Source organism: Trachurus trachurus, assembly GCF_905171665.1.
Source record: "Trachurus trachurus genome assembly, chromosome: 5".
Classification (NCBI taxonomy): domain Eukaryota; kingdom Metazoa; phylum Chordata; class Actinopteri; order Carangiformes; family Carangidae; genus Trachurus; species Trachurus trachurus.
The window spans coordinates 29884704-29911658 of record NC_139896.1 but is presented as its reverse complement, the minus strand read 5'-3'; the positions used below and the strand labels follow the sequence as shown (position 1 = coordinate 29911658).

The 26955-nt window shown below is 43.6% G+C and overlaps 1 protein-coding gene across 1 annotated transcript in view; it reads left to right on the top strand.

Annotated features, from left to right (window-relative positions):
• cacna2d2a (calcium channel, voltage-dependent, alpha 2/delta subunit 2a) overlaps positions 1–26955 on the top strand; it is a gene marked incomplete at its 5' end in the record, with an annotated part of 167084 nt that overhangs the window by 63162 nt on the left and 76967 nt on the right. Inside the window, one exon of the mRNA XM_083971151.1 lies at positions 24265–24324. Coding sequence (XP_083827277.1) covers positions 24265–24324 — 60 coding nt within the window. The remainder of the gene's footprint in view (positions 1–24264; positions 24325–26955) is intronic.

Genomic DNA, 26955 nt, shown 5'->3' with positions numbered 1-26955 from the left:
TGAATTACACCACCGGCAGCAAGTGATTATGTCCCTCCTGTTGGCGTGAAGTGATGACAAATGAAGGAGTTGTCTTCCACTTTGAGAGGGAATGAGATTTCCCTGCAGCCTGGCTCCTTCCCCTCACACCTCATTCCGGGGCGACATTTAAGTGAATTTTTACGACAGCGTATGAAAGCGTGTGTGTTCTGATCGCTATTACCATCACTTCTCAAGTGGTCCTCCACCATATTTATTTTACCGAAGGCACATTTGCGTTTTTTTTACTATTATGTTTGCTTATCTTACTTCACACTAAACACTTAATGTTCAATGCATTTTTTTTTTGTCTTTGCACCCTCGCAGTTTATTGTCCTCTTGCAGCCCGTCATCAGTGGTTAACGTCCAACCTTGGCCTCCTCGGAGCATTAAAACTTGCTCCACTTGCTCACTATGAACATCCCCGAGGCACGGCGAGCCACTCAGCAAATCGTGAGCACCCTTCAGTGTGGCTTGTGTTCATTTAGGAGCTTAATGAATTACAAGGGCTGTATAATGAGTGTGTCTGAGCAGTGCTGTGGAGAGGTCAGATGGTTTGAATAGCTAATGAACCCAACAACCAGTCAGAACTTTAACATGCGTGAAACATTTTGTATGTGCTGTTGTAGGAGACATAGCTACATATTACAACCCCGGCCCTCCCTCCACCACCACCACCACTGCAAGAAAGTGAAAAAACTAAATTAAAGAGGAGCCTCTAACAAAGTAATTTGGTTTTCCATTTCCTGTAGGCCTTTGGAGAGGCAGTTATAACTCTCAGGTCCCATCAGGGTAGAACAGAGGAAGTAGGCCGAGCTCTACTTGGGTAAAAATAGAAGAGGAAACTTTACAACTGGCAAAAGGATAAATTGAATTTTTGTCAGTGTAGTTCAGAGACACTCCAGGTTTCTGATGATTACACCATTTGTATGGACTCTTTCTTCAAACTTTTGTTTTCAAGGGTGTTTGAATATCTCTCAGTCAAGTATAAGTTTGTCTGAAAACAGGCGTCAATGCTAAATGTTGGAGATTCTCATGATCATTGATGAACAAACATTGCCTGAAGACTTTTTATTATCTGACCTTTATATTGTGAAACTTAGTCTGAATGCTCATACAACTGAAATATAGGAAAACACAGTCTTCCAAAATCGATCCAAAAGCGATCGGACTGTATAAGTTTCACTTTTACCGCGCACTGCTGTCATGCATGCGCACTTCTCTCTGTGTGTGTGTGTGTGAGAGAATGCAATACGGAGCAGCGCTATGTGGAGATGAATGAACAGAACGAGATTGCGTTAACAAGAAAAAAAAAGAAAAAAGAAAAATCTATTTGTGGCGGACGTAATTCTTTTGTGGCGGGCCCCTACGAATAAATGAATGTGTGGTTAACACTGATATGAAATTGATTGTGAAATTGATTGTGAAATTCTCTTTCATATTGCCATTATTGGTTTTTTAATGATAGTCTCATAAACTATTCAATATTTTATTTCATTGAATGACTATTGAAAACATTTCCCATCTCTAAAACATAAAATACTCTTAAAGGCCGAGGAGTTGTGATGTTGAGAAATAAATATTCCAATTTCAGAAGTTTTGACTTACTTTCTAGACAAAATAACTTTAATTACCAAACATACACACAAAAACAGGTACTGTTGTATACTGGTACCAAGTATCGGTACCGTATTGGTTCAAATGTGAAAGGTACCCATCCCTACTTCTTATATAGTATGTTTTTATGTTGAATGTTTCCAAATTGCGGCTGCACAAGATTTGCCCCTGGAGGGATAATAAAGATATTCTTGACTTCTTGACTTTTTGACTTGATCCCTCCAGCCAAACTACTAACATGGCTCCAAACTTCATTTATCTTCCTTTACCCAAAGGACCAGAAGCGCTAGTCGGTCCACTTTCTCAGGAATAGACACACTAATTGTGCATATGTACACACAGAGGTAGACACACTCCAACATGTGGATGATTATACACACACACACACACACACACACACACACACACACACACACACACACACACACACACACACACACACACACACACACACACACATATCCCCTCCCACAATCTCCTCCCAAATCCCCTGGCCCCTGTCATTCAGATCTATGAACTTCCATTAGCAACCATCTGTTACAACCTGCAGCAAAGCTATTACACTTCACACGCTCACACACACACTCACACACATACATATGAATGGACACACTCACCTCGCTCAACGTAAGGCTGGCGAACTTCTTCTAAGCCTTGAGAGAATTTGCTGAAGCATCTCCTGTTTAACCTTCAGAGAGGAAGTCACCCGTACACACCTGCGATAGCGTCACCGCGCCGCCGCCGCCGACCAAAAGATGCGTCAGAAGGTCGGCGGCCCCTTTGCGCACGCACGCACACACGGGATGGGAGGTCACGCACACACGCAGGGATAGGTCGCAGCATTGTGTTGTAAAAGCAGATTGTTGTATCTCCAGATTTCTTCTATCTATAGTATTGGGTCATTCTATCTCTCCCACTGATAAAGGTCACAACATCCCACCCACTGCTTCTTGGCAGCGTTTCACATTAGACAAAATGTCAGAACCTGATCTGCTTCATGCCAGTACTCTGCCTCCAGCACTTTTCTTCACATCTTCAATGCACACATTTATTTTAGCTCTGAGTGTACCATTTTCAGCTCCATTTGAATGTTCTGCTTTCCCCTTTTTTTCCCCGTTCCTAAACAAATGTCAGTGTACTGCAGAAGATTTGTATTTTCTTTTTTGTGCCGTGTTCCCACCTCACATTTGAGTGACAATATGGATTCCAGGCAGGAAGTGGGGTGTGTGTGGATGTGGATGTGGGTTTGATTCAGCATCTAATTATCCAACTTCCTGAATTGGTGGAAGAAAAAAAAAAAAGCCCTCTGTGTTTAAGCAACTTGTTCACGTAGCAATAGCATCTGCTTCACTCCTTCATTTCCCCGTCAGCAAGAGACAAATGAATAGAAATGACTGCTTTGTGCTTTTATGCCGCCGTCTCTCTGAGCCGCATAAAACATATATTTCTAGTCTCCCATGTGCGATTTTGTATCTGCAGAGAGGGGGAAGAAAAGGAGAGACAGAGACACTTGAATCAGGAATCGTTGTGCTAAAACGAAGACATTTTTTTCCCTTTTTTTTTTCCAATTGCAAGGCAGCACTCTTGTCTGTTCGTTGTTTTCTTTCCTAGAGGGCACAACTGAAAGATCACTTTTATGAAAGAGGCTTTTGAAAAACGCCTCAGCAATCAAAAAGAAAATACATGTTATACTTCTGTTTGGTGCAAAAAAAAAAAAAAAATGAAATAAGCGCTGTGTAAAATAGTGCCCTATTCGAACAGAAAATTGTACTTTCCAAGACAAAATGGCACCGTGTGGTCATTTACATTTCCTAGTGAGACATTTTGTAGAAAGGCAATTTATTTTTTTATTATTATTTATTGTGTCTCTGTGGTTGCTGTTTTCCAAACAGGTCAAAATCCAGCCCATCTGCAATCCCCCAGCCCTCCCTCTATCAGATCTCTCCACCTCCACTACCTCCTTTTCATCCTGCCGATTATCCCCCAGCTCCCTCCTATCAGCTTCATCAGCTGAGAGGCCACATAGCAAAATGGTTCCCATGAGAGAAAGGCGATGTCCAAACTTTTGTGGATACAGACCACAAAGATGGAGAGACATTCTTTTCCTTTATAATTTAAGCTCTAAACACTCCAGTGTTGCATAAAATTGCGATTCAGTAATAGACATATTAATGCTGTTTGTCAATAAGACTAAATCATGAGTTGATAGGCTGGGTGTTGCTTGCGGGCCAAATAGTGGTGAGGTAAATAATCCCTATCTCTGAAGGCTGGCCTGATATCCACTGCCTGCCTCTGACTCTGGGAAACCGTGCTTTAATTCCAGTGTGATGGAGAGTGAGATTCTGCTTGAGCGACTCCCTTCCTTTATTCCCTGTGGAATGGACAAGGCAAATAATGGGCTTGTGCCCTGAAAAGGAGCTGTTAGTTCCTGACAGACCATTGATCGGAAGAACAGTGGCTGTTTTCACAGTATGGTGCTCTTACATAACCACAAATACACACGCACACGTGCGTGCAGTGGCACTAAATATATGTAAATCTAACAAATGTCTCCTAAAGACTACGGTACTTTATGTTTCAGGGCTCTGAAATCTCTATTGCGGAGAAAACAGACAGAAAAATCATTTTTATTGAACTGAGGTTCAAGGCTTTCATTCAATATTATTAACTCCACAACAGAGCAGTCTACACTATGACTGCAGCTCTTATTTACACATATATACCAATAAATACCAAACACAGAAGAAACCAGGTTACAGAGAAAATTCAGGTCAGGGCCAAACACATACAACCTGACAACTACAGCTGTTACTGTAGGTCAGTCAGTCAACATCCTAACATATGTTTACATATAACATATATTTCCATGGGTATTCTCAATAATCAAACCAAATTGTAATCCATCTATTTATCTATAGACATATACTGTAGTCAACTACATGTAAACACAATGACGGTTTTAATTGGAGATTTTAATTGATCTGATTTGCAAAAGGCAACTTTTTGTAAAACCATTTTTTATCCTAAAGAACAAAGTTTATTTGTTTGATCACCTCTCAGTAATAATAGACAATAACGGAACGTTACGAGATGGAGTTGTTTTTGAGGTAAATTCATGCAAAACCGCTGATGCGCGTTCCTGTCGAGGGCAGTTTTTCGGCAAGCAGTCTCTGCATTTCCCTCGAAGCCTCCATAGCGTAGCTCTGAGCAGCTCACGGCTCTGCTCCGCCGATCTAAAAATAGCTTGCACCGACAATTAAAAGTAGCCAACCTACTCCTAAAACTATAGCGATTATGGCAATGGGCCAATTTGCCAAAATGTTGAACTATCCCTTTAAATGATTGGAAGTAAAATGAAGTGTAGTATCAAATCTATCACACACCAAAAAGGAAATTAACAATTAACTTGAGTAACTCATGTTGGTTTACTTCAGATCATGTGACTTTTTTGGGGGGAAAACTGGAGCTGGTTGGAAAAAAAACCAGTCCTGGAGTGAAAAGAAAGATCTCCTCTTCACAGAGCTAACACAGCTTTAGCACTTGAGCTCAGCCACATGAGAATGATCCATGAGATCAACTTCACTCGACCACCGCGGTTCTCACTTTCTCCATGAATAGCTGCGTCTTATTGTAGCGCCCGTGCTTCAGCAGCACAATTAGAAGCCATATTCAGAGGAGCCGTTTGCCGGCGCTGCAGGTGCCCTCACTTGTGCTATTGTACGATTCTGCTGGAGTAAGACTGCAGGAAATGAAAAGTTTGACTTTATGTGAAAGACAAAAAAAAAAAAAAAAGGAGGATGATGATGATGTTTGAGTTTGAAAAGATACGAGAGGTCGCTCGGCTCCTATTGCTCACAGGAGGAGCGGAGCGGCTTTCTTTCTGCCCGGGCCAGCGTTGAGTCTGCTTAAAAATTCTCATCATGGTTAATGTACACAATCCTCGCCACCCGTCCCCACAGAGTCAGGACACTCACGCAGGGAGGCCCAGGGAATCAGAGGTCGGCTTGCCTTTTTATTTTGCTCTTCCATCAGAGCAAGCAGTTAATCTCCGCTCGGCCGCAGCTTATCTGGGCGCCTGCCACCCAAGCCCTGCCCAGGGAGAAAGGCGTCGCACGCCTCAGCCCTCTGCCTGCCTCCTCTCGCCCTCCCCTCGGCTCACTTCTCCTTGGCTGACTGGAGGAGGTGCAGGCTGCAGATTGAATTATTCTCTCCGTTCCATTTCTTCCAAGTTTGCATTCATTTGCGCTGCGCTGTCACTTCTCTTCTGTTGTGTTTGTCTTTTAAATGGAAGCCGTTCAGAGTCTGTCTCAGCTTGTTGCCTTGTCTTATATCGGTTGTGGCGTGGGGCAACCATTGAGGGTCTGCACAAAAATAAAATGGGGGCTTTTATTGGTGTTCATTGGTGGCGGCAAACACTGGCATGTTATTATTCACATGCTCTGAGTTAGTGTGTGTGTGTGTTTGATCAGCTTATTTATTATACCTACTTTTTAGGATTTAGGATTTTTCTATTCTGAATGATTCTGTTGATTGAGACTTGTTTTGTCCAAATCCTAAAGAGAGTTTGTAGCTGGCTGATGGAAGAGAGAAATGCAAAAAAGTGCCACAAGAAGCTGGAACTAGAAAATGTTTGGTCTTTTTCAGTTGATCAGAAAGTGTTATTATTATTTCAGTTTACTGTTTATTTGAGCAATTTATGATCTCGTCCTCTAAAGAAATGATGACATCATCATTGTAAAGAAGCCTAACTTGAAGTTGACTTGAAATATTTTCTCATCAATGCAAAATTTTAAACAACCTCTTCTTCTTCTTCTTTGCCCCTCTTCCTCCTCCTCCTCCTCTTCCCTCTCCACCTCCTTCTCTTTCTCCTCCTCACCCGTGATTTCTGCCCCACTGTCTTGAGCTCTGACAGCCTGTCATAACTCTGTCAGCCTGTTATAGCCTGTCATAACATAATGACCTAACACTTTTCATGATTGGCAGGTGTTTTTCCTTACAGACCAATGAAGTAGGGGATGGGGGGGAGATGTGGTTTGATGCCCAGTTACCTTGTTTCTCCACTGACTGACAGGTGGCTCCCCAAACCACACAGAGAGAGAAAGGCCGGTTTGTTTGTTTGTTTGTTTGTTTATCGCCCTTTTAGTTTTAATTCGTCCTGCGCGTTTGAAAAAGTGTAGAGCGGCTGTCGACTCCGGCCGCGGCTCCTCCGAAGCAGTGACCAGAGGAACGGGACGCTGTTTTCCCTCTGCTGGATGAGTGACAGGAGAGAGGCGTAGGAATGGGCAAGAAGAAGGAAGGGGGGAGATAGGAGCTTGCCTGGAGGCGGCTGTGGAGCGATGAGGTGCTGAAGGGGGAGGGGGGAGGGGTGGGGGGCTGTTATGCTTCAGAGAGACAGTTGAGGAGAATCTCAAATATTGACCTTGGAAAACCACCTCTATGATAATAATTATCTCCCACCGTCCCTTCCCCCGTCTCTCCCCCCCACTCTACTGTCTTCCCTGTTTCACCGCCTCTCTCCCACTCCTCGTGTCTCTCTCTTTTTTCCGTGTGTGTGTGTGTGTGTGTCCTTTTTCTCTTGTAATCTTAGCGACCTCAGATAAAAGCAACCTGGCTCTTTTTCTTCTCTTTGATACACATTAATCCCTATCATTGATTACAAGCTCAGGTTCAGCTTATCACAATAAGCCTTTACCATTTGACCCCCCCTCATCCCATACTGTATGGTTTATAATACTGACACCCATACATTACACTCGAGGGTTATGAGGTGTGGTTTCACGTGTGTGTGTGTGTGTGTGTGTGTGTGTGTGTGTGTGTGTGTGTGTGTGTGTGTGTGTGTGTGTGTGTGTGTGTGTGTGTGTGTGTGTGTGTGTCTGTGTGTCTGTGTGTTATTGGTTGTTTCCAAATTAATAGAAAATGTTAAAAGTATTCTAAAACATAAATCCATTCAATGTAGTGTACTAGACTAGTTTTAAACACTATGAAGTATTACAGCTCTACATATTCAATTTGAGCATTTTTTAGGAGAATATTGGCAAAGCTTAAGATGTTTTTTCAGATGTTTTTACTCAAAAAGCGCAGAAGACAAATAATGTTTCTCCATCCTTGATTCTTTCCTTCTTGCTCCTCTGAGGCAGCAGGTATAACATCCACCAATCAGTGGGAAGGAAAACAAAACAAAAGTGTCTTTGTAACCTGAGGCACGAAACACAGGGCAAAGAAAGCCTATGAAGAACTCACTGGAAAGTTTGAATGCTGCGAGCACAAGAATACCTAAATGTAACCTAGACAGTGTGTTCCTTATTCTCTCTCTCTGTTCTCAGTCAAAAGACAGAAGTTCATAATGCTTCATATTGTGGTAGAAGTGAGGCCTTATATAAACTTAAAGGAGACTATGCCCCTTTTCCACAAATTAAAATAGTTTCCAGGTGTCTTAAAGACATGTCTGTGACATGCTTTGGTCAAAATACCCCAAGGATCAAACATCACAGCTCTTTTCATCCTCTCAAATCAGCCCTTTTCAGAACGGCTGGTTTCAGTGTCTGTCCCTTTAAATGCAAATGAACCACTGCTTGCCCCGCCCCTTCTACTGCTACCAGGTAGGGGTGGTGTTGAAAAATTTGAAAGCTAATTACATCATTGTCAGACAACTGAGGGAACAGCTCGTAAAACCACATGGATTTCAACCTAGGGAGTCTGCACATTACAGATTTTCTTTTTGTCAATTTTCGCATTTTGGGGGCTGGAAGGCAAGACAAACACCCAAATATATGTTAAAGAGCCTTCAAAAAGTGATATTTCCATAATATGTCCTCTTTAACTATATGTCCTTCATGAGTGAAGTCCTTGCTGTCACTGTCAGACCAAACCTGAAAGTTCAGGCTATCCCTCATGCTCATCGTACAAAGGTGTTTGAGTGTAAAGGTCTGATCTAACACTGATACTATAATACAGTTCTTGATAATGACACATTTTAAAAGCCTGGTTCATTTTGTGCCCGCTGTGTTTTGAAACCTGGCCCTGAGCGCTGCCATTTCAGACGCCACCGTGGTGCTGCTTCTTAAAGACAGCCGCGGCAAAGTATGCTAAGTGAAGGCGGAGGAGTACATCTATTCATTTAAATTGGTGCTAATGGCAGACTATTTAAAAGTCAATTAATTGCCAGGGGCCAAATGCACAGTGGCAGTTAATGCTGTCACAATGCTGAGTCGTAATTGGATGTGGTGAGGGGATGTGCCTGTGTGTGCGAGTGTGTATTCCTCCTGTCTGAAACTGGGTGGCCACCTACTGTAACTCCAAAAGCTCTCGACAAAAGGACCGTCCGCTGTGGACGGCATTTGTCACACTGCAAAGCATCATGGGAGAACAGCATAATAGTCTGGATTTGAATTTGAAGTGTTTTCGGAGATGCATCCATGCTTTTTTTTTTATTTAGTAAAATCTTTGGTGACAGTTTTCAGCTTTCACTCGGTTTTCTTTGACTATTATTTGTGAAATCTGGTTTTGAATCCGTTGTCTGCTTCCCTTTTTTGTTTTTCTCAGTTTGACATCACTACCCCGTCTCCATTCTCTCTCACCTTTTCATCTTCTTCTTCACTTTATCATCCTCCCCGGCGCGGCGGAGAGAGAGGGAGAGAGAAGGCCTGAGATCGATGTCGGGCCTGCGCACACAGAGAGCGGCAGCTGGCTGAATCGGAGTGATCGATCAGGCACAGAGCATTTACTCTGCCAGACTGCTGGGCCTTTGTGGATGGAGATTATTTCTAAATTATTACAGGAGGCAGATGCTTGTCAGAAGATGCTCTCTGTCAAGGTTATACTGCTTCGCTGCTGCCTAGCGCTCTCCTTCTGGCTCTCTCCCGCATACTTTAGCTTTCTTCATCTTACAATTTCCCTCCTTTTATCTCTCTCTTCTGCTTTCTCATATTTGTCTGTAATTTACACATTTTCCACACTACTTTTTATTTTTTTTACCTTGGCTCCTTTTCTTGCGGTGCAATGTTTCCTTAACAGCAGATTTGTTTACCACCACGTAGGTGAGGTTAAAGTCGTACAGTGTATTCCGCTCAAGTAATGAGAAACTGAAAATGCCATCTAGTAAATTGACTTCATACATACAGACAGAATGGGCTACACAGAGTAATCTTTGACCAATGTTAGTCTATAATGGCATTGAATATAGCAGCTGGCTGCTGTGTGTCTGAAGCTTTCTTGAAAATGAGTTTGTTCTTTCTCCAGCGATTTAAATGAGGTATTTTCATTCCCTGCCCTTCAACAACACAGAGCGACTGTGTTCTTTAAAAATAGATCCACGTCGATAGCCTTTGTGCAGCTTTGCGCTGGCTGGGTGCCGCACGTGCGCGCGTGTGTGTGCACTCACCCTGTGCGTGCATGTGTTTAAAACTGATAATTCAAGTTTGAGACGTCTTGAATGTGTCTTATCACCCTGTTAGGCTGATTAGATTGGGTAACGTTCATGTACGCCCTGGGCTCTACCTCTTGTCGTCTCATTCATTTATCCTCAGCACTTGTTTTAGTAGTTGAGCCTATATTCTCATGGTCAGCATAAATCGGGCCAATTCTTGGTCTAATTTCACATGACGTGACATATCACAGCTACTGCCGGTGCTATTCTATTTCCTATCTACACTTCTATGTCCAAATTTAGTTTCTTCAGAGCGTCTGAAAGGTCTCTTTATTCTGTGAGTGTTTTAATGTATGCTGAATGAAGAAATTATCTGGCAAGGTCCTGTCAGTTCAGTCTGACCCTGCTTTGATTTATCAGCCAAGAATATCATTTTTAATTCAATCTTCTCATGTCAAGCAGCACATGGTGTGTCTGATACGTGTTTAACCAAGCAGTCATACAGTACTTACACTATGTTTCTACAGGCCGATTTCAGAAGGGAATAAAGAGAATATATTAATAATTGGGGCGCCGTAAAGCTCAGCCGGCCCCGGTTCGAATCCCAAAATCTGGTGTCCCTCTGTCTCCCCATTTCTTGTCTCTCTGAACTATCCTGTCAATTAAAGGTAGAGTCTCAAAATACATGCAGGGGGAGGGGGCACTGCAGACACAGCCACTAGCACACAGGACTAGAAGCCCATATGTGATGATTAAAGGGACAACAAGGAGTTTTGGAAAGCTAAGTGTTTTCACACTACATTTCCCATGAGCCTCTGCGCGCACATGGTGAAATTCTTGGACCGGCGCAAGACGGACAAAAGCAAAAACATTTGCCAATTCATCAAGAATGAAAGTCGGAGGTTTGAAGACGATCAGATACCGTCGTAGTTCCGATCATGAAACCGAAAGTAGGAAACTAAATCTTTATAAAGACAAAACAATATATTTATCGAAAATGGACCCATTAACAAGTGTGGGTAACGTAGATTCATCCACATTAATATGAGACTTTTTATAACCAAAAAAAACTCAGTTGAAGATAGATTTCATTTGTATAAGTCTAATGTTTATTTTTGGACAAAAAACTCCAGACTCAACCTTTAAAGGCAAAAAGCCCCAAAAATATACTAAAAAAAAAGAAAAGAATATATTAATCTTACGATGTTTAAAGCCAGTTATACTATGGCCTGGGTAAATACTCAATTCTGATTGGCTGCATGGCGACCATTATAGACACTTGTAAATTATTCCGCTGGCTCAGCTTGTTAATTGATAATCATGGCAACAGAGATTCAGAGCACAACAAGTTTTCTTCAGCGCATCGTCCCCTGACCAGCAGAGTCTGTAACACACAAGTGGCCTTCTGAAATAATACTTAGTATCATGTAACGTTAAGCCGTCATCTCACTTCCCTCCACTGATCAACTATGAGGCTGCAGCAGAGTCGCTGTGGCTCTTCACTGAGTCCACAGCGGGTTTCCTTTCTCTCGCCTGCGGACGAGAGATATTAAGTAGTCTGCTCAGCTGTGGCTTGTGAAAAACTCTGCTTCGCATCGGACGGTTCACGTCGTCCATTAATTCCTGATAATTGGGCACCTCATTGGGCATCATCCCTTACTTCCTGTACAGTTACTTATTTCTCCCTTTAGCATAAATATCAATTTACTGAATTTCCATGTTTACCAGCCAACATTGTGAACAGAGGCTGGGATGACATGTAACCAAAGGGTCCCAGACTGATCCAAATCAGGGATACACTGGCTACAGTACATGTTACGCACCCAGCCTAACTGGATGCTTCCTTTTTATTATGGGCGGCTGGTGGAAGTTAATACTTAATAGTCACTGCTGCGGCGCTGTGGTATTTTCAATAATTTGTTTTCATTTTGTCTTTATTGGGTTCAATTACAGTACATATTCAAAAATGTTACCCTTGTTGTGTGCGAAGTGACAAATCAGCTTTCCGACGGCTCCAAAATGTCTTATTTACACGTTTATCTTGTTAGTTTGCGAGCAAGTCAACAATACAGCTCTGACTCAGCTGGGCTGTGTGTTGTGGTGAGTTCCTGCAGCGAGCAGCCTGACGGTGTGATGACAGGACTTACAGCAGGCTGCGTGCACTCTCTGCATGTGTGTTCACTAAATATGATATAGACAGCATGGCATTTGTTACGGTGCCAACCTTATATACAAGGTAGGTAAAACACACACACAGGACCAACGTGTGGATGTTTACATGTATTTACTCATTTGACTCTGGATAAAAGGTCTTTTCATGCTCAGTATGTTCTACTTCTAAATATACAGCACAGCTCCAGAATATACAGGCTGGTTTAACTACATGCATGTGGTACTTGGATCATGCTTTGAACTCATGATATTCCTCAAATGAAATATAAAACGACATGAAGACAGCCACTCTAGTCTGTGAGCTCCACAGAAAATACAGACACATTCTCTCTACGTATCTGACAGAGATGAAAAGAAAGCTCCGGGATTATTTTTCTTAGACAGGACGGGGAGGGAACGAATCAGCATCAGGAGATTTTCAAATGAAAAAGAAGGATTGAGCATAGAGTAAGTCATTACACCTTTTGTACTTTTTTTTTCACAACTGTCCTCTTATTATTCTATTGGCTGTTTTTTTTTTTTTAATACGTCGGTCTGTATTCAGTATCCTACACTGTGTTATCACCAGGCCACAGCAGCGGTGAATTCTTAGCATGCAGAGAGTGGCCTGTGGTTGACGGAGGAGAGTGGACCTTTTGAGGACGAGACGCAGCACACTGATCAAACATTTACACTGTTGTTTGCATTAACATATGAGACCTGGTAGCGAGCTAGTTACTCTCCACACAATGGAAACAATCTGGAAAGGCACGTTGACTATAAAATAGTGAGAGATTACCGTATCACATTTCTTCACACTGAAATTATAGATTCATCTAATAGATATTTAATATTCAGGAAAAACTGCAGATGTACTAATGACAATGTAAAGAAAAAAAACCTGAATGCAGGGTACAATTAAGCAGTTAACAGTCAGCCATGCTCTGTGGCAGGGATAAGGATGCTGAGCAGGCCCAGATGATTCTTAGTTTTGAATAAAGATGACAAGGAACAGATCTAAGTGGCTTTGAGGGAGCGTTCATTGTAGCAGCGGTGAATGAAGTGATGTCATGGTGGAAGCAGTGTCAGGAATATGAGCTCCATGGTGCTGGTGCATCAGTGTGGTACTGTATGTATGAGCAGCTCTTGTGTTGGGGAGGTATTTTGTCAACTAGGAGGGAATGGTCACTGCAAACAGGGCCGGCTCAAGCCTGCACGGGGCCCTAAGCAAAATTTAATTTATGGGCCCTCTATTACTACTAATACTAATTATTGATCATTTACACACCTACTATAAACTTATTTCATTTATTTTTTCTAACCTGTCATGGTGAATCATCATCCTTGCCTGGCATGTTTTTACCCATCTCTGGTTTTTCATATGAAATGGTACCACATTCAGCTAAAAGTGCAGCCTGGAGTTGATTTCAAGTGGGATACTGAATGTCATCTAGGCCTATTATAAGTAACACATACAGTAATCAGCGTTTTTTCAATATATATATAATTTTTGGTCTTAAAAAACTGCAACAGCAATGTACAGTACAACAACAATTTAAAGTGTAAAAACAACAATTGAGGGGTTTTTGTAAATCTTAGAAATTTACAAAGTAGGGTCAACAGAAGTTAAGCACCATAGCTTTAAAAAGTTAATTGCTCTATGGGGCCCCTAGTGGTCATGGGGCCCTAAGCAGGTGCTTAGTTTGCCTATGCCTATGGCTGGCAAATCTGTAAAGTTGTTCAGTGTGATCACCTTTATCCTATATATGGCGATCAGAGTGGTCTCAAAGTGACAGTGCCACCATCCATAAGGCACCAGGGCTCACCCAGTGGTTTGACAACTGTGGAAATTATGTAAATCATATCCATCCAATCATACTGTATACAGTCAACACCTAGGGGAAATTTTTGGATGGCACCCTTCTCCACCATCATCATCCAAACACCACATGAAGTCATATCTCTATGGAAGAGCGGTTTCCATCCCTCCGGTGGAGTTCAGAGACTCGTAGAATCAATGTAAACATGCGGTGACTTTATGTAGATGCTTCCGTCTGTAAACATGAATACCTAATGAGCTGAGACAAGTTTGGATGACTGAGCGTCATACATTTAGTGAACAACATATACAGTAATCTGACTATTATACATGTTGATGTACAGTCATCAGACGGTGAGGCAGTATAGCAGCGGCTGCTTATAGTGTGTGCAGCGTTGAATTGTCAAGTGTGCACATATTGTGAGAGCAGTCACTTGTGGTTACACAAACCGTCTTTGTGAGGTTTTATATAGCTGCATGGTAGCTACACTGTAGGTATTTAAATGCCGGGGCACTTAGCTCCGTTTTGCTCTCGTTGAAAAGATCTCTTCTGGGAGAGAGAGAGAGGGAGAAAGAGACGGTATGGAGGGAAGGAGGGCTGGGTGGGGTGGGGACGGAGGAGTGTAGCAGAGATGAAGGCTGGATGGGGAGAGAGCGGCTGATGAGAAGAAGGGAAGTGAGAGGGATTAATTGTTCACCCAGGAGAGGGAGATAACATCAGATGTTTAAAAGCCGCCACAACTAATCCTGTCATTTCTTGGACTAGAATAATGAAAATGGAGAAATGATATCTGGTGGAGAACTGGAAACCGAGCTAATCTGTATGCCTATAACGAGCGCGGTTGTGATTGCTAAACGGTCTACAGATTATGGTATATTTCTAGTCGCTTGGTGTCATCTTCCAGCGTGACGGCTGCTAAAAATTCTGCCTTTATCGGATGTTTTTGCTTTATTGTGTGTGGTTTCCTCTTTGACTCATTATCATTTTCAAGATGTACTGTATCCATTGAGCCATAATTGGATAGATAATCATTGTGTTTACCTTATGCATTAGCCAGACTATAGTATACGTACTACATTATGTGCTGATCTTTTGGTCCATTAACTGCAAATCACATTTGTTTTACATTACTCCTCTCTATTTGAGTGTACAGTATGATTTCAGACCGATTTCCTGTTTTTCAGAATCCATTTCCACCAATTTCATGACAGTATGAAAATAATATTAAATAGACACTGTAGGTTAATTGCTCATATTACTGTTGTTGTTGTCGTTATCATGGCTGTTAGAGCATGGTATTCAGCAACTACAGGATGTCGTGTCACTGTAAACCCAACCACACAAAAAGCAAACATACAGAAAGAAAAAAGAGGTGTGTGAATTGAAAATGTCAGAGCAGTATGATGAGGGTGAAAATAAATATACAGTTGTGCCTTATCTCAGTCAAGTCTCTCCAACTGAAAAGAAGTGAAATGTAACATGGTACATTATTGAAATCAGTTGGTACTGTAGTAATATGCACTATGGAATACACCAGAGGTCTTCAACAGGGGGTCCGTGACCCCTAGGCGGTCCGTGGAGGTGCTGTGGTGGGGTCACAAAATTTGTGGTTTATTAGACAATTTTTTCACACACAATTATTTTGTTTACACATTTATGTTTATAATGAAAATGTCAGTTTGAATAGCTTGTATGTATGATTATAATGCATTTGACAGACATTGTTGATATTAGCATTGGTATCAGTTAAGACAGTATATTTATAAATGGCAGCGGCACGGCCCCCTACTCACTGTACCTGTACAGTATATGTTTACTATATGCACCTGTGTATTATTTGAGTAGGTATGTTTGTACATGGCACTAGGCCCAGTTTAACACAATTTTAAACAATATTTATCGTTGGGGGTCCCTGCTTTGTCTCTCCATCAGTTTGGGGGCCTGAAAAACCTTGAGGACCCCTGGAATAGGCTACATAGTTTATACGTAGCTAATGGGCTGAAATATTCAAAACCATCTGTGTGGATCTGAGAAGCGTCCACTCCGACCGGCTCTCCGCCCTACTTCTGCTCGCGCCTGCTCTTCTATCCAAGTATCTCTCTTTCTTCCTCTGTGACCCACACCTGCCGTTCTCTCCATCACCCCCCCTCCTCCCCACTTCCACCCTTTGGTGCCACGGCACTCCCCCGTCCTCCCCTGTCATATCTGTCATAGGCGTTCAGTCGCCGGTGTTGCTCTAGGCTTCAAATTTAATTTGGTTTCAATCTGCTGTAATTGCTTTGAGAGACGGCCGTGTCTTCATGTTTTCCCTCTCTTATGTCTGCTGGAATACTAGATGGATAATGTGTGTGTGCTGTGGTGTGGCGCGGCGTGGCGTGGCGTGTGTGTGTATATGGATGAATATGATTGAAGGTGTGTACTCGTGCGCACGTGTGTAAATCCTGAACAAATGCCCGGCCACACACTGTCAATGATACACTTTGTCAAACACCAGCTGCTGTCACCGGACTCTCCTCTGCTTCGACAAGGCTTTTGTCAGACACCGTGCACACTTTCTGTGTGCAGCAGGAAAAAGTCTGAGGGAGGGGGGGGGCAGGGAGCGTGGTAAATCTGCAAGACATCATGAAATATCTTTTGGAAACACATCATGACCTTTTTAGTTGAATAATCACCTCTCTTATATAAGCCCTGAGTGTGTAACTCCCCTCATTATTCTATCAGCAATCTAAAGTAAGAGGGAGGATGATTGAAGTAAAGGGCAAAAAACAGACAGACAAAAAAATAATAAACAGTTTGCCCTTGAACTGCAGACAGCGTTGTGATGAGGCGAGGTGATGGACTGAGATAAAAATTGGTATGGCTTTGTGTTTTAAAACAATTCTGCTTCTTCTCCTATCTGTTTTCTTCTTTTTCTCCTCCACCTACCGGCCCCGCTCACAAACATATACATATACACATTTTGCAACGTGTGTTTTTCCCCCTTAAAAAGATGTGACAAAGAGCAGATTGGTGAAACGCAGAGCGGTGGGGGGAGCCCACATCGGCGCTCCGTCATGTTCTCCTGAGTTTGTATTTCTGCGAGCGGCGTGTATATGTATCGCTCTCACCTCTGATCAAGGAGACGTTTGCCCTGCATCTTGATGCCTCACCCCGCCTCACCTCGCCTCCCCTCGCTCTGCTCCCCCCCCCTCCTCCCCCCAACCTGCTGAGAAGGAGGAAGAAACGAGCAGGTCATGCAGGCAGTCGTGCACACCTGTTAACAGATGTACAGACTAAAAGAGCAGTCGTGCGCTCTGCTCCTCTCTGGTGGAATGTCACTGTGTGTGTTTTTCTTTTTCTTTTTTTCTTGTATTTTTTTTTGTGTATTTCTCTTATTTATTTTTAGCTATCGCTGGTTCCAGACAACGGGTATGCAATTTTCTCCCTCTCACTCACCTGCGAGGCCAATGCCTGAATAAACAAGATGTCTGAATCTTTCCTTTTTCTTTTTTTTTTTGTAAATGGCGCCTGTAGGCTCCTTCCCTCCCTCCCTCCCTCGCTCGCTCTGTCCCTGTTGTCTGCTTGATGCCAGCAGGAAACAGCAGGAAAGGCCGGGCAGCGGTTTGGGCATGCCTGTGACTATCTGTCAAATAATAGACAGTGAGCCCAACCAGCCAGACACTCACATGTCACCGAGCTAATCCTGGCTCCATCGATACACTGCTCTGCTGCCTGCGTGCTCACCCTGAGCCCCCTGCTGGCCCCCTGCGGGTAGGACACTTGGCTACCTGTGAGCAGTCATGGCTGCTCATCTGGGTGGTTATTGATGTTCCTGCCATGACCTTGTTTGACCTTTACATCCTATAAGTTTGTGCCGGCTATTTTTTTTTTTTTTTTTTTTGTGCCTTCATGTGCATCTGTAAGTAAACTGTAGAATAGATCTGTTTGTAGCATTTATCCCACAGGAGCTTTAATTGAATTTCTACAGTAGTAGTAATTGCCCCAGTAAATGATAATGTTCAGTACAATGGTCTTTATTTAGCCTTGTTCTTTGGTAAGATGGGTCGGCCATTAAGCTTCAAAGGATCTGTAATTTAATGAGTGAAATGCATATTATTTTGAATGGAGTATCTCCAATGAAACAAAAAAAGAGGCCCAATTAGAAAGGAATTAATATTGTTTTTATGGAGATACGTCAGCAGTCAGTAATATATTAGATCAGCCCATTTGCTCCTGTAACATTGCCTCTAATGTTATCGTATTTTGATTAAATCCATATTATAAACGGAGAAGTAGACTGATTAGCACACAAGCTTGTGATCAAGGTCGATTATTTTCAGTGTAGCTCTGAAGAAGCATTGTGAGGGAGGCAGAGAGCTCCTGTATTGTTCCAAAGTAAAGACAGCTGCCTTTTTTTGTCTCATTCAACTACACACAGCACAATGCTGGCAATCTATTGTGGAAATATGGCATTTCTGTGGGCCTGCGATGTGAGTGTAGAAAAGCTGCTGTTTGATTTTGAAAAGCTGGTGAGATGCCGCCACCGCTGTGGGTAGGTGACAGCTCGCGTCTTCCAGATCGGGTCTCCGTGGAAACAGCGGAGTGGAGTCGGGAAACGTGTCGCGATGAGTGGGGAAATGCAGAAGAAAGTGTTAACATTTCCGTTGTGAAGGGGGGAGATTATAGAGGGAGAGGGGTGGGTGGGGGGGGGACAAAGGCAGGGATTATCTCAGCACATGCTACAATAGCACTACACACAGCCTCTGCAAATGGGCCTGCCACAGGGTGCTTTGGATCACAGAACAAAGACAGGGTCTCCCACCCATCCATGCAGATCCTCTGTCAGAGTTAGCTAATAAGGACTACAATACCCAGCTGCCAACAACAAACCAGCAAGGGACCTGGAATTAAGGGTCATTATTTCTCCTCATTATGGACTTTTGCATTGTTTGACCACTCAGAAGAGAAAAGTCTATTCCTATTATCTCCGTCCTCCTTCCAGTACTTTTTGAAATTGGATGTTTTTGTCATTTCAGCCACTCCAATGAGAGGAAATGTGTAATAATGCACGCCATAAAAAAAAAAAAAGTCATAAATTCTCAAGCTTCTTCCCATTTCACCCCACGTTACCGACGAGCTCCGCACCCTGTGAAGTCAATTTGACTGTTTTGAAGTTGGGTTGTGACTGTGTTGTTGGAATTAATACGGCGTCAGAAGAAGAGGGAAGTACGTTTGAGGGCAGTAAACTGAGACAGATGGAGAGAAATGGAGTACAGCATACGATGGCTGGATAAAACAGCCGAGCGAGGAGGGGAGATAAAAGGATGGCGCGAGAATGAAAGGTGGCGGCAGCGGCGGCGGTGGTGGGGGAACGGCACAGTGTGAGAGTGTGAGGCGGAGTGAAAGTGAGTTTGTCTGTGATGTTTTAAAATTCTGGAGTGGAAAGTCCCTCCATCTGTTATTGTGGGACGGTTCTGACTCAGTGATTTCTATGATTGGCCTTAATCCCGGCCGAGTGGAGAAGACAGAATGAAGAGCTTAAAGCAGACTGCTCTCACTCTGACAGGCTCCACTGGCTGCCGCCGCCGCCACCACCGCCGCCGCTGCTGCTGCTGCTGCTGCTGCTGCTGCTGCTGCTGCTGCTGCTGCTGCTGCTGCTGCTGCTGCTGGACTCTCTCAGTCTGCTGCCGCCTAATGGATCAACTGCTGCATGGCATGACACTGCACCTCTGCACACAGAGCTGCTTTCAAGGCCGTGACATTTTGATGTAATATGAATTTATCAGCAGCCGTGACACGCGGCAGCTCTTGCTCAAATTTGAAAGCTCCTTGTGTTCTCTGTGAGGATCGTGAGCTCATGTGTCACGGTGCACAAAGGAGGCAGCGCCGCCCACAGAGGGATCACGTCCTTCACCCCGTCTCTAGGTAAACAAGGTGTTCATGATGAGTCTCGGTGTCCCTGTGTGCCTCACTAGATACAGCACAGATCCTCTCTGTCTGTCTGTTACATCTGGATATTTAATTCAACAATGTGGGAAGGACCCTTAAGAAAACTGTTCTATATTTAGACGTCTTTTTTTTTTTCCTAAGAGCTTAGTGGCTTTACCGTTTCTGATTGTCACCGTTCACAGCAGCCAATCATTGGAAAATTTACTCAGGGTCTTCCCTCGCTGTATTAGTCGCTCCGAGAAGGTTAAGTGACCTCAGCAGAGTCATTTCACAGTCTTTCGGTCCCCAAGGTGACTTGAGCGTTCCCAGGAACCGAGCTGAGGGGGGTCATTTGGAACATGTTAAGTACCTCGATTCAAGGCTGCAATCACACGTACAGACCGTGTCGTGTTTTCTCAAGTGCCCCTCTTGCTCAAACACACACTTTTTTTTTCGGGGCTGTTTTAGAGTGTCCCTCCAGATCGCGCAGACGCCGACGTGATGCATCGAGTGCCCTTTGAGTTAATGCTCGGTGGAAGGGGCCTAACCGGCTGCTGCAGCCACACACACACACACACAGGTGTCAAGTCGGCGCTCGCCACAGCATGACGCCGTCCGTCACCGGCATGCTGCCATTCCCCTAGAAATAACACGACTTTGAGTGATTAAACTGCTCCCCTCTGGAACCGAGCAAACTGAACGTTATGAATATTAAAGGCGACATATTATGGAAATATCACTTATTGAAGGTTCTTTATTTGGGTGTTTGTCTTGCCTTCCGGCCTCCAAAATGTGAGAATTGACAAAAAAAATGTTTTGAAATCCATGTGGTTTTATGAGCTGTTCCCTCAGTTGTCTTCCAGTGATGTAACTAGTTTTCAAATTTGCATAATCCCACCCCTACCTGGGACCAGTAGAAGAGGGGTGGGGCAAGCAGTGGTTCATTTGCATTTAAAGTGACAGACACTGAAACCAGCCGTTCTGAACAGGGCTCAAGAGCTGTGATGTTTGATCCTTGGGGTATTTTGACCAAAGCATGTCACAGATATGTCTTTAAGACACCTGGGAACTATTTTAATTTGTGGAAAGGGGACATCATATGTCTCCTTTAAAGATCCTAATCACGTCATGCTGAGCTGTTCCTTATTTATTTATTTATTTATTTATTTACTGCTGCCTTCCTGCTCTGTGAGTTCACAGTGTGGGATCACAGCTTTTTTTTTTTACAGCAGCGGGGTTCTTCGACAATGGAGACATCATCTGGCGGCTGCTCGTACAATTAATCTGTCACCTGCACTGTTACATACAGTGTTTGCATACATGACAGACTCCATTGTGTTTTGTTATTTAAGGCTCGCGGTCCTGGCGGAGGCACCTCAAATGCCACTATCCATTACAGAGTTGTGTTTATGGTTCTTGACCTTGCCTGAAGGCTCAGTGACAAATGGCCCAACATGTGATGCATTTTGTGTCAAGGTTACAAAGGCAACAACATTAGAGGCCCCGCGCTCATGTTGTCGACTCCGCCGGTGTCTTTGTGCCTGCGTGCCGTAGTGTTATTTGCTGTGTTGTGTGGGCCTGTAGCGAGCTTATCTGTGCTGTACTGTGCTGATCTCACTATGCTCATCCAGTACTCTAAGCTGCTTGGGCTCCAGCCACCAGCATAGATGATATATCCCTGCCCCCTCCTTCCCACATCTCTCACTCTGATTCATTGGCTGTTTGTGTCGCCCATCCATCTGGGCCAACACAGAGGAAGGGAAGACGCATGAAGACACATGGCTGTTTTGGAGCACAGGGACTGCATTAAGCTGCTCGGGAAGAGATAGGGTCCCAGAGAAATGGTGGCCTACTGGGGGCAGAGGGAGGAAGAATACAGAGGGAGAGACAGCTGGAGAGACAGAAGTGAATAAAAGAAAGCACGTAGGCTACTCAAGGGGGAGAGAAATGGATTTTCTAAATGGACAAAGTAGAGATTCTTAGTGACAGATTTAATCCTGAGAAAAAGACCGGGCCAAGAGGATGACAGGTTAGCTAGATCACAGATCCTGACAGGGACTTGAGGGAGGGGAAAAGAAACTCTTCTGCAACTGAACCTATTTTCTGTGTCCTCAATAATATAGTGCATTTTGATATAGGAAGAAGGAAAAAAAAGAAAAGAAAAACTGTCGCAGTGAAATAGAGTAACATCACATCATATGGGTTTAATTTCCAGGCTAATCTCCGATGAGGCAGTGCCGTGAGATTATTGTTCAGATGTTCTGTGTTTATCCCTAATTAAAAAATATTCAGAGTGGATGGTTTCACCAAGAGATTACCACCGTGGCGCTGCCCTTTAGCTGCGCTGACCCTCTCTGACGAAGAGCCTCGCAATCACTGTCTGTTCTAATGGGGCCGCTTTGGTAATCATTTCAATGGGCTAATTAGATCTGCATTTCATTGTTTCATTTTCCTATTGTCTCATTAGGAAATGACTGAAATCTTATCATTGTTATTTAAGGCTTGTTCAGGTGATTAAAAGCACAATGCGGAATGCAGCAAGACACACAGGATTCAAACTGATCCAGATTTTCTTCTATTATATAACACAAATGAGGTTAGTGATATCACATTATGTGCATACTTTAAGCTGTTATGCTTGACGAACGTCCCCATACGATGTGTGAACTAATATTATCTCCCTGGTGTGCGTTGAGAGTAGGTGGAGCAGCGCTGCGACTCTGTGGCTGTGAGTGGGAGGGTCCTCTGAGATGGGGTGGGCGGGGCTTCCAATAGATATAGGACAGCTTTTTCCAGAATGGAAGTTTATGTCTTGTGTGTTTTTGGTAGATAAAAAAGCCCTCTGCGGTCGGGGAGTTTGGGGGCCTTCGCAAAATGAACGAGCTCTTACTGAAGCAGGGGTCTAAGTAGAAGCAGTCGTTTAGAGCCTGGGGACTGTACGGCCAATCACACTATTCTGGGACAGGAACATGATCGCCCCCTAGAGGCCTGGGGAAACGTAGATACTGAGGCGTAGGAGGGAGGGAGGGGCCCTTTAAGGCTTCACCATATTTGCCACTTGGATGGCTTCCTGTATGAGAAGCCTACATACAGTAAGCTCCTTCAGAGATAAGCCTCAACTACATCATGGTAAATGGTGTCAAACGATTAAAGCACGTTTTTCTCAGTGGGTCGTGGTAGTTAATTCAAGTATAGGATCAGTTTTCGTTGGATGTTAGTTCCTGCTTTGTTTTCATAAAGCTGCAGTCATCATCACTCTTCTCTTGACAGCAGCAGCTCAGACAATGAATTTTAACACCAGTAAACATTATATCGTTCCAGCTAATATTTACTTCTTATCTTCAAGGGTGAACAAATATGTTGCTGGCTCGTTGACGAGACAAACCTCCGCCAGGGAGAAAGTGCGCACAGCTTCAAAAGTAAAACTAGTCTGTACGTCAAGATCAGTGGGGGTGGGTTTGGACTTCAGTACCACAGATAATAATGATGTCTGTCTTGTTCTATTACCAGCCCAGGTTTGTTTACATTGTGTCTCATACCTCTGCTGGCCCAGCTGTCACTCAAACAAATACACTCTAACACAACACTTTTGGTGGTAAATGGTAAACTTTTGGTGCACGGTCTTTGTTTGTTTCATTTTAAAGGGGGCATGTTATGGTAATAACACTTTATGAAGGCTCTTTCTTGACTTGTCGAGAATTGACAAAAAAACTTTTCAGGCTCCCTAGGTTGAAATCCATGTGGTTTTATGAGCTGTTCCCTCAGTTGTCTTCCAGTGACGTAACTAGCTTTTCGAATTTGCATAACCCCCCATACCAGTAGAAGGGGCGGGGCAAGTAGTGCTTAATTTGCATTTAAAGGGACAGGCACTGAAGCCAACAATTCTGAACAGGGCTGTTTTGAGAGGATGAAAAGAGCTGTGATGTTTGATCCTTGGGGTATTTTGACCACAGCATGTCACAGACATGTCTTTAAGACACCTGGAACTATTTTAATGTGTGGAAAAGAGATTTTTTTAGATAAATAAATGTTATTTGCTTGATATTGTAATCACGATAATAAAAGTTCTTGTATACCGCTTTACTGATGAATAAAGTTATTTCTTACGAATAGATAAAGCACATACATCCATCAGTTTTGAGAAACAGTCTGCTTCTACAGCTTTATGAGCTTAGTAGTATTATATGCTCACATAGTTTTCTGAAGGGCCACATTGTTGAGTGTGTTGCTCCCTAATCCTCTGAATTAGCCTGTTAATTCAGAGCTTTCTGGCTGTTGTAGGGAACAAGTTCACTGTCCTCATCCGCCTGTCTGTCTCTGTCTCGCACACAAATGTCCCACTGACTCCTGACACTCACTCTCACTGCTTTTGTCTTTTCCTTGTAGAAACTGGCCAGGGAGGCGGAGCAGCTTCAGAAGGAGCATGTATGGCAAGACGGTGTGACGGTAAAGTAGGACACCCGTTCTTCTCCCTCTCCCCCGCTCTCTCTCTCTCTCTCTCTCTCTCTCTCTCTCTCTCTCTCTCTCTCTCTCTCTCTCTCTCTCTCTCTCTCTCTCTCTCTCTCTCTCTCTCTCCAAGACCTCTACTATTTTGTTTGTTTTTCCCTCTTTTTTCCTTTTCAGGCAAACTGGTTAATAATCTTCCCCTCATCTGCCCCTTCCCATCTGTTTACCAATACCCCCCAGTTTAGTTGTTTTACTTGTAATCCTTTAATGACAATGTGATCAGCATCACAGAGACAATGTGGGAAAACAATGATATACACAAGTGCATATGCACCTTTGCTCAGAGCAGGGGTTGTTATTTCCATGGGCTTCAGTATTATCTAAGAGCTTTTTGTGCGTTTAGTTTCACAGGAGTTGGACAGTTATTTTCTTTTGTATCTGACCTTTGAAACACGACAAATCTGCTTTGAAATCTAAAAAAACAGGAGAAATGGTATTATTCTGCTTTATGTTTGTCTCTGTGTGTTTGGGAGCCACTGCGCTCCACTGACTCTCAAATTTGCAAACACTGAAATGCCCCACAAACATGCATGCATACTGATGCACACACACACACTCACACGTCATACACACACGTACACGTACACACACACACACACACACATATGCATAGCTTCACCCGAGAGATACACACGCACATTCCCTACTGTCATATTCTCTGTCTCCAGGGAGACGAGCTCGCTGTCATGGTACACTTGCCACAAATGGATTTTTAACCCCGCGCCTCCTGGGGGATATTTGAGAAAAGGCTTTAACTGATTTAAAACGAATAATTATGAGCCCTACTTCCCCTGCAAAGTCCATTTTTATTCATGGTTGCTTACACTCTGAAGCCGGAGTCTTGGGGTGACTCGGCTGCACCCCCCTCACCCTCCCTTCTCTGCTGGGTCCGAGGGAGGGAGCTGCAGTGCGGCTGTCCCTTCATCTTAGGCAGTGGGTCGAGGGAGGTGGGGGGTGCAGTAGCCGGGGGTTGATGCCCCGACTCCGGTGCACCTCAATCAGATGTGTAGCCAAGCAGGACATGGAGCCTGGGTCACGGTGACCACACACAGCACACCTGTTCATAGTAGCTGCATCCAACGTGGCATCGATACTTCCTCAAGTGGAAAATCCGGCACTCTCTTTTTTTTTTTTTTAATCCAGCCATACTCAATCCCACTCCTCTCTCCCTCCTCTGTCTCTACTCTTTCTCCTCTCTGTCACTCCATTCCTCACTCTCCCTCTGCACCCCCGTCCCCGTCACCGTCCCCACCCTTTCCCTCACAACCTCCATGACATTCATATACCTCTTTTTCTTATCTGTAGGTGTCTTTAATCAGGCATGAAAACAGTCGGAATATATCATACTGTTGCATGATACTGCAAATGAATCCTAATGGCGCTCCTTTATTAATAATGCATTGAAGCTGATTTCATTTGCCTTTATTATTAGGCCAGGTAATGAATCTCAGCAGGGGCGACTGTGAAACCATTAAAAAAACTCACAAAGTGGTGGAAGCAGAGGGGGGAGGAGGGGGGAGAGATATGCCACATTCTTGAAAGACGATTTTTTTTTTCCTGTTTGTAGATTTTGTGCTTTCCTAATTTCTCTTTGGGTGAACACTCTGCTGACTGACACTCTAATTAGATTAGGGCTACATGCTCTTTGGGCATATTAGGAGGAATGCGTTGCATCTTAAAGAGCAGTCTGTCAAATGAAGAGAAAAGGTGTTTTTGCATGAGAAACGGTGCGTTTTGATGGAATTTGGTTGAGCGTGCACACGTGTGCGCATGTGTGTATGTTAGAAAAAGTGTGATGCGCTTGTTTGTGTTTGTCGGCGAGTGGGTATTTATTTGTATGTGTTTATTAACTGCAGGCTCTGTACCTGGCCCGGCCCATCTGCTTGCCTCGCCAAATTGGTGACATCATAGAAACTCAATGACACGCCTGTTCCTCATAGCGGCTGCCGTCGCAGCTGTTACCGTAGCGATGGGAAGACCACGTTCAGTCTGTCTCTACCTCTCATCCTCACACACACACACACACACACACACACACGCCGAAGTGGTTTCCCGGTCCAACCGTAGAGCCAGTTTTCTGACCATCCCGACTGCTGGACATTATGGATGTCAAAATGTTGATCGTAACAACTGTTGTGATGGCCGTTCAGGGTTTTAAATCCATTGGAATGTAATGGTGTGTGAAATAGACATTAAAGTGTTGGATTGCCGGTGATTTCTCAAGGTCAGGTGCCCATCCCTCTGTGACACTCCACTATTGTGTTGGCAAAGAAAGTCATCCCAAGGCAACGCAGTCATTTCAGCGCTGCTTTGCAATCCTCACAGGGATGAGGGAGGACCAACAAGTTCACAGCCAAATATCAAAAGTCTTTTTTTGTTTTGTAAACAGAAAATTGGGAGGCAGAGAGCAGAGCACTATTGAACCTCCCTGGGTTGCATCAGCATAACTCAATTTTCATTTTTCCCCTTTCAGAATGTAAAATTCCGGGGCCGTACAGCTTTGACCCACTTGCTGGACTTGTATTTATGCAATTTTTTAGAAAGTGATTTAACTGCTGCCTTTTGATATAG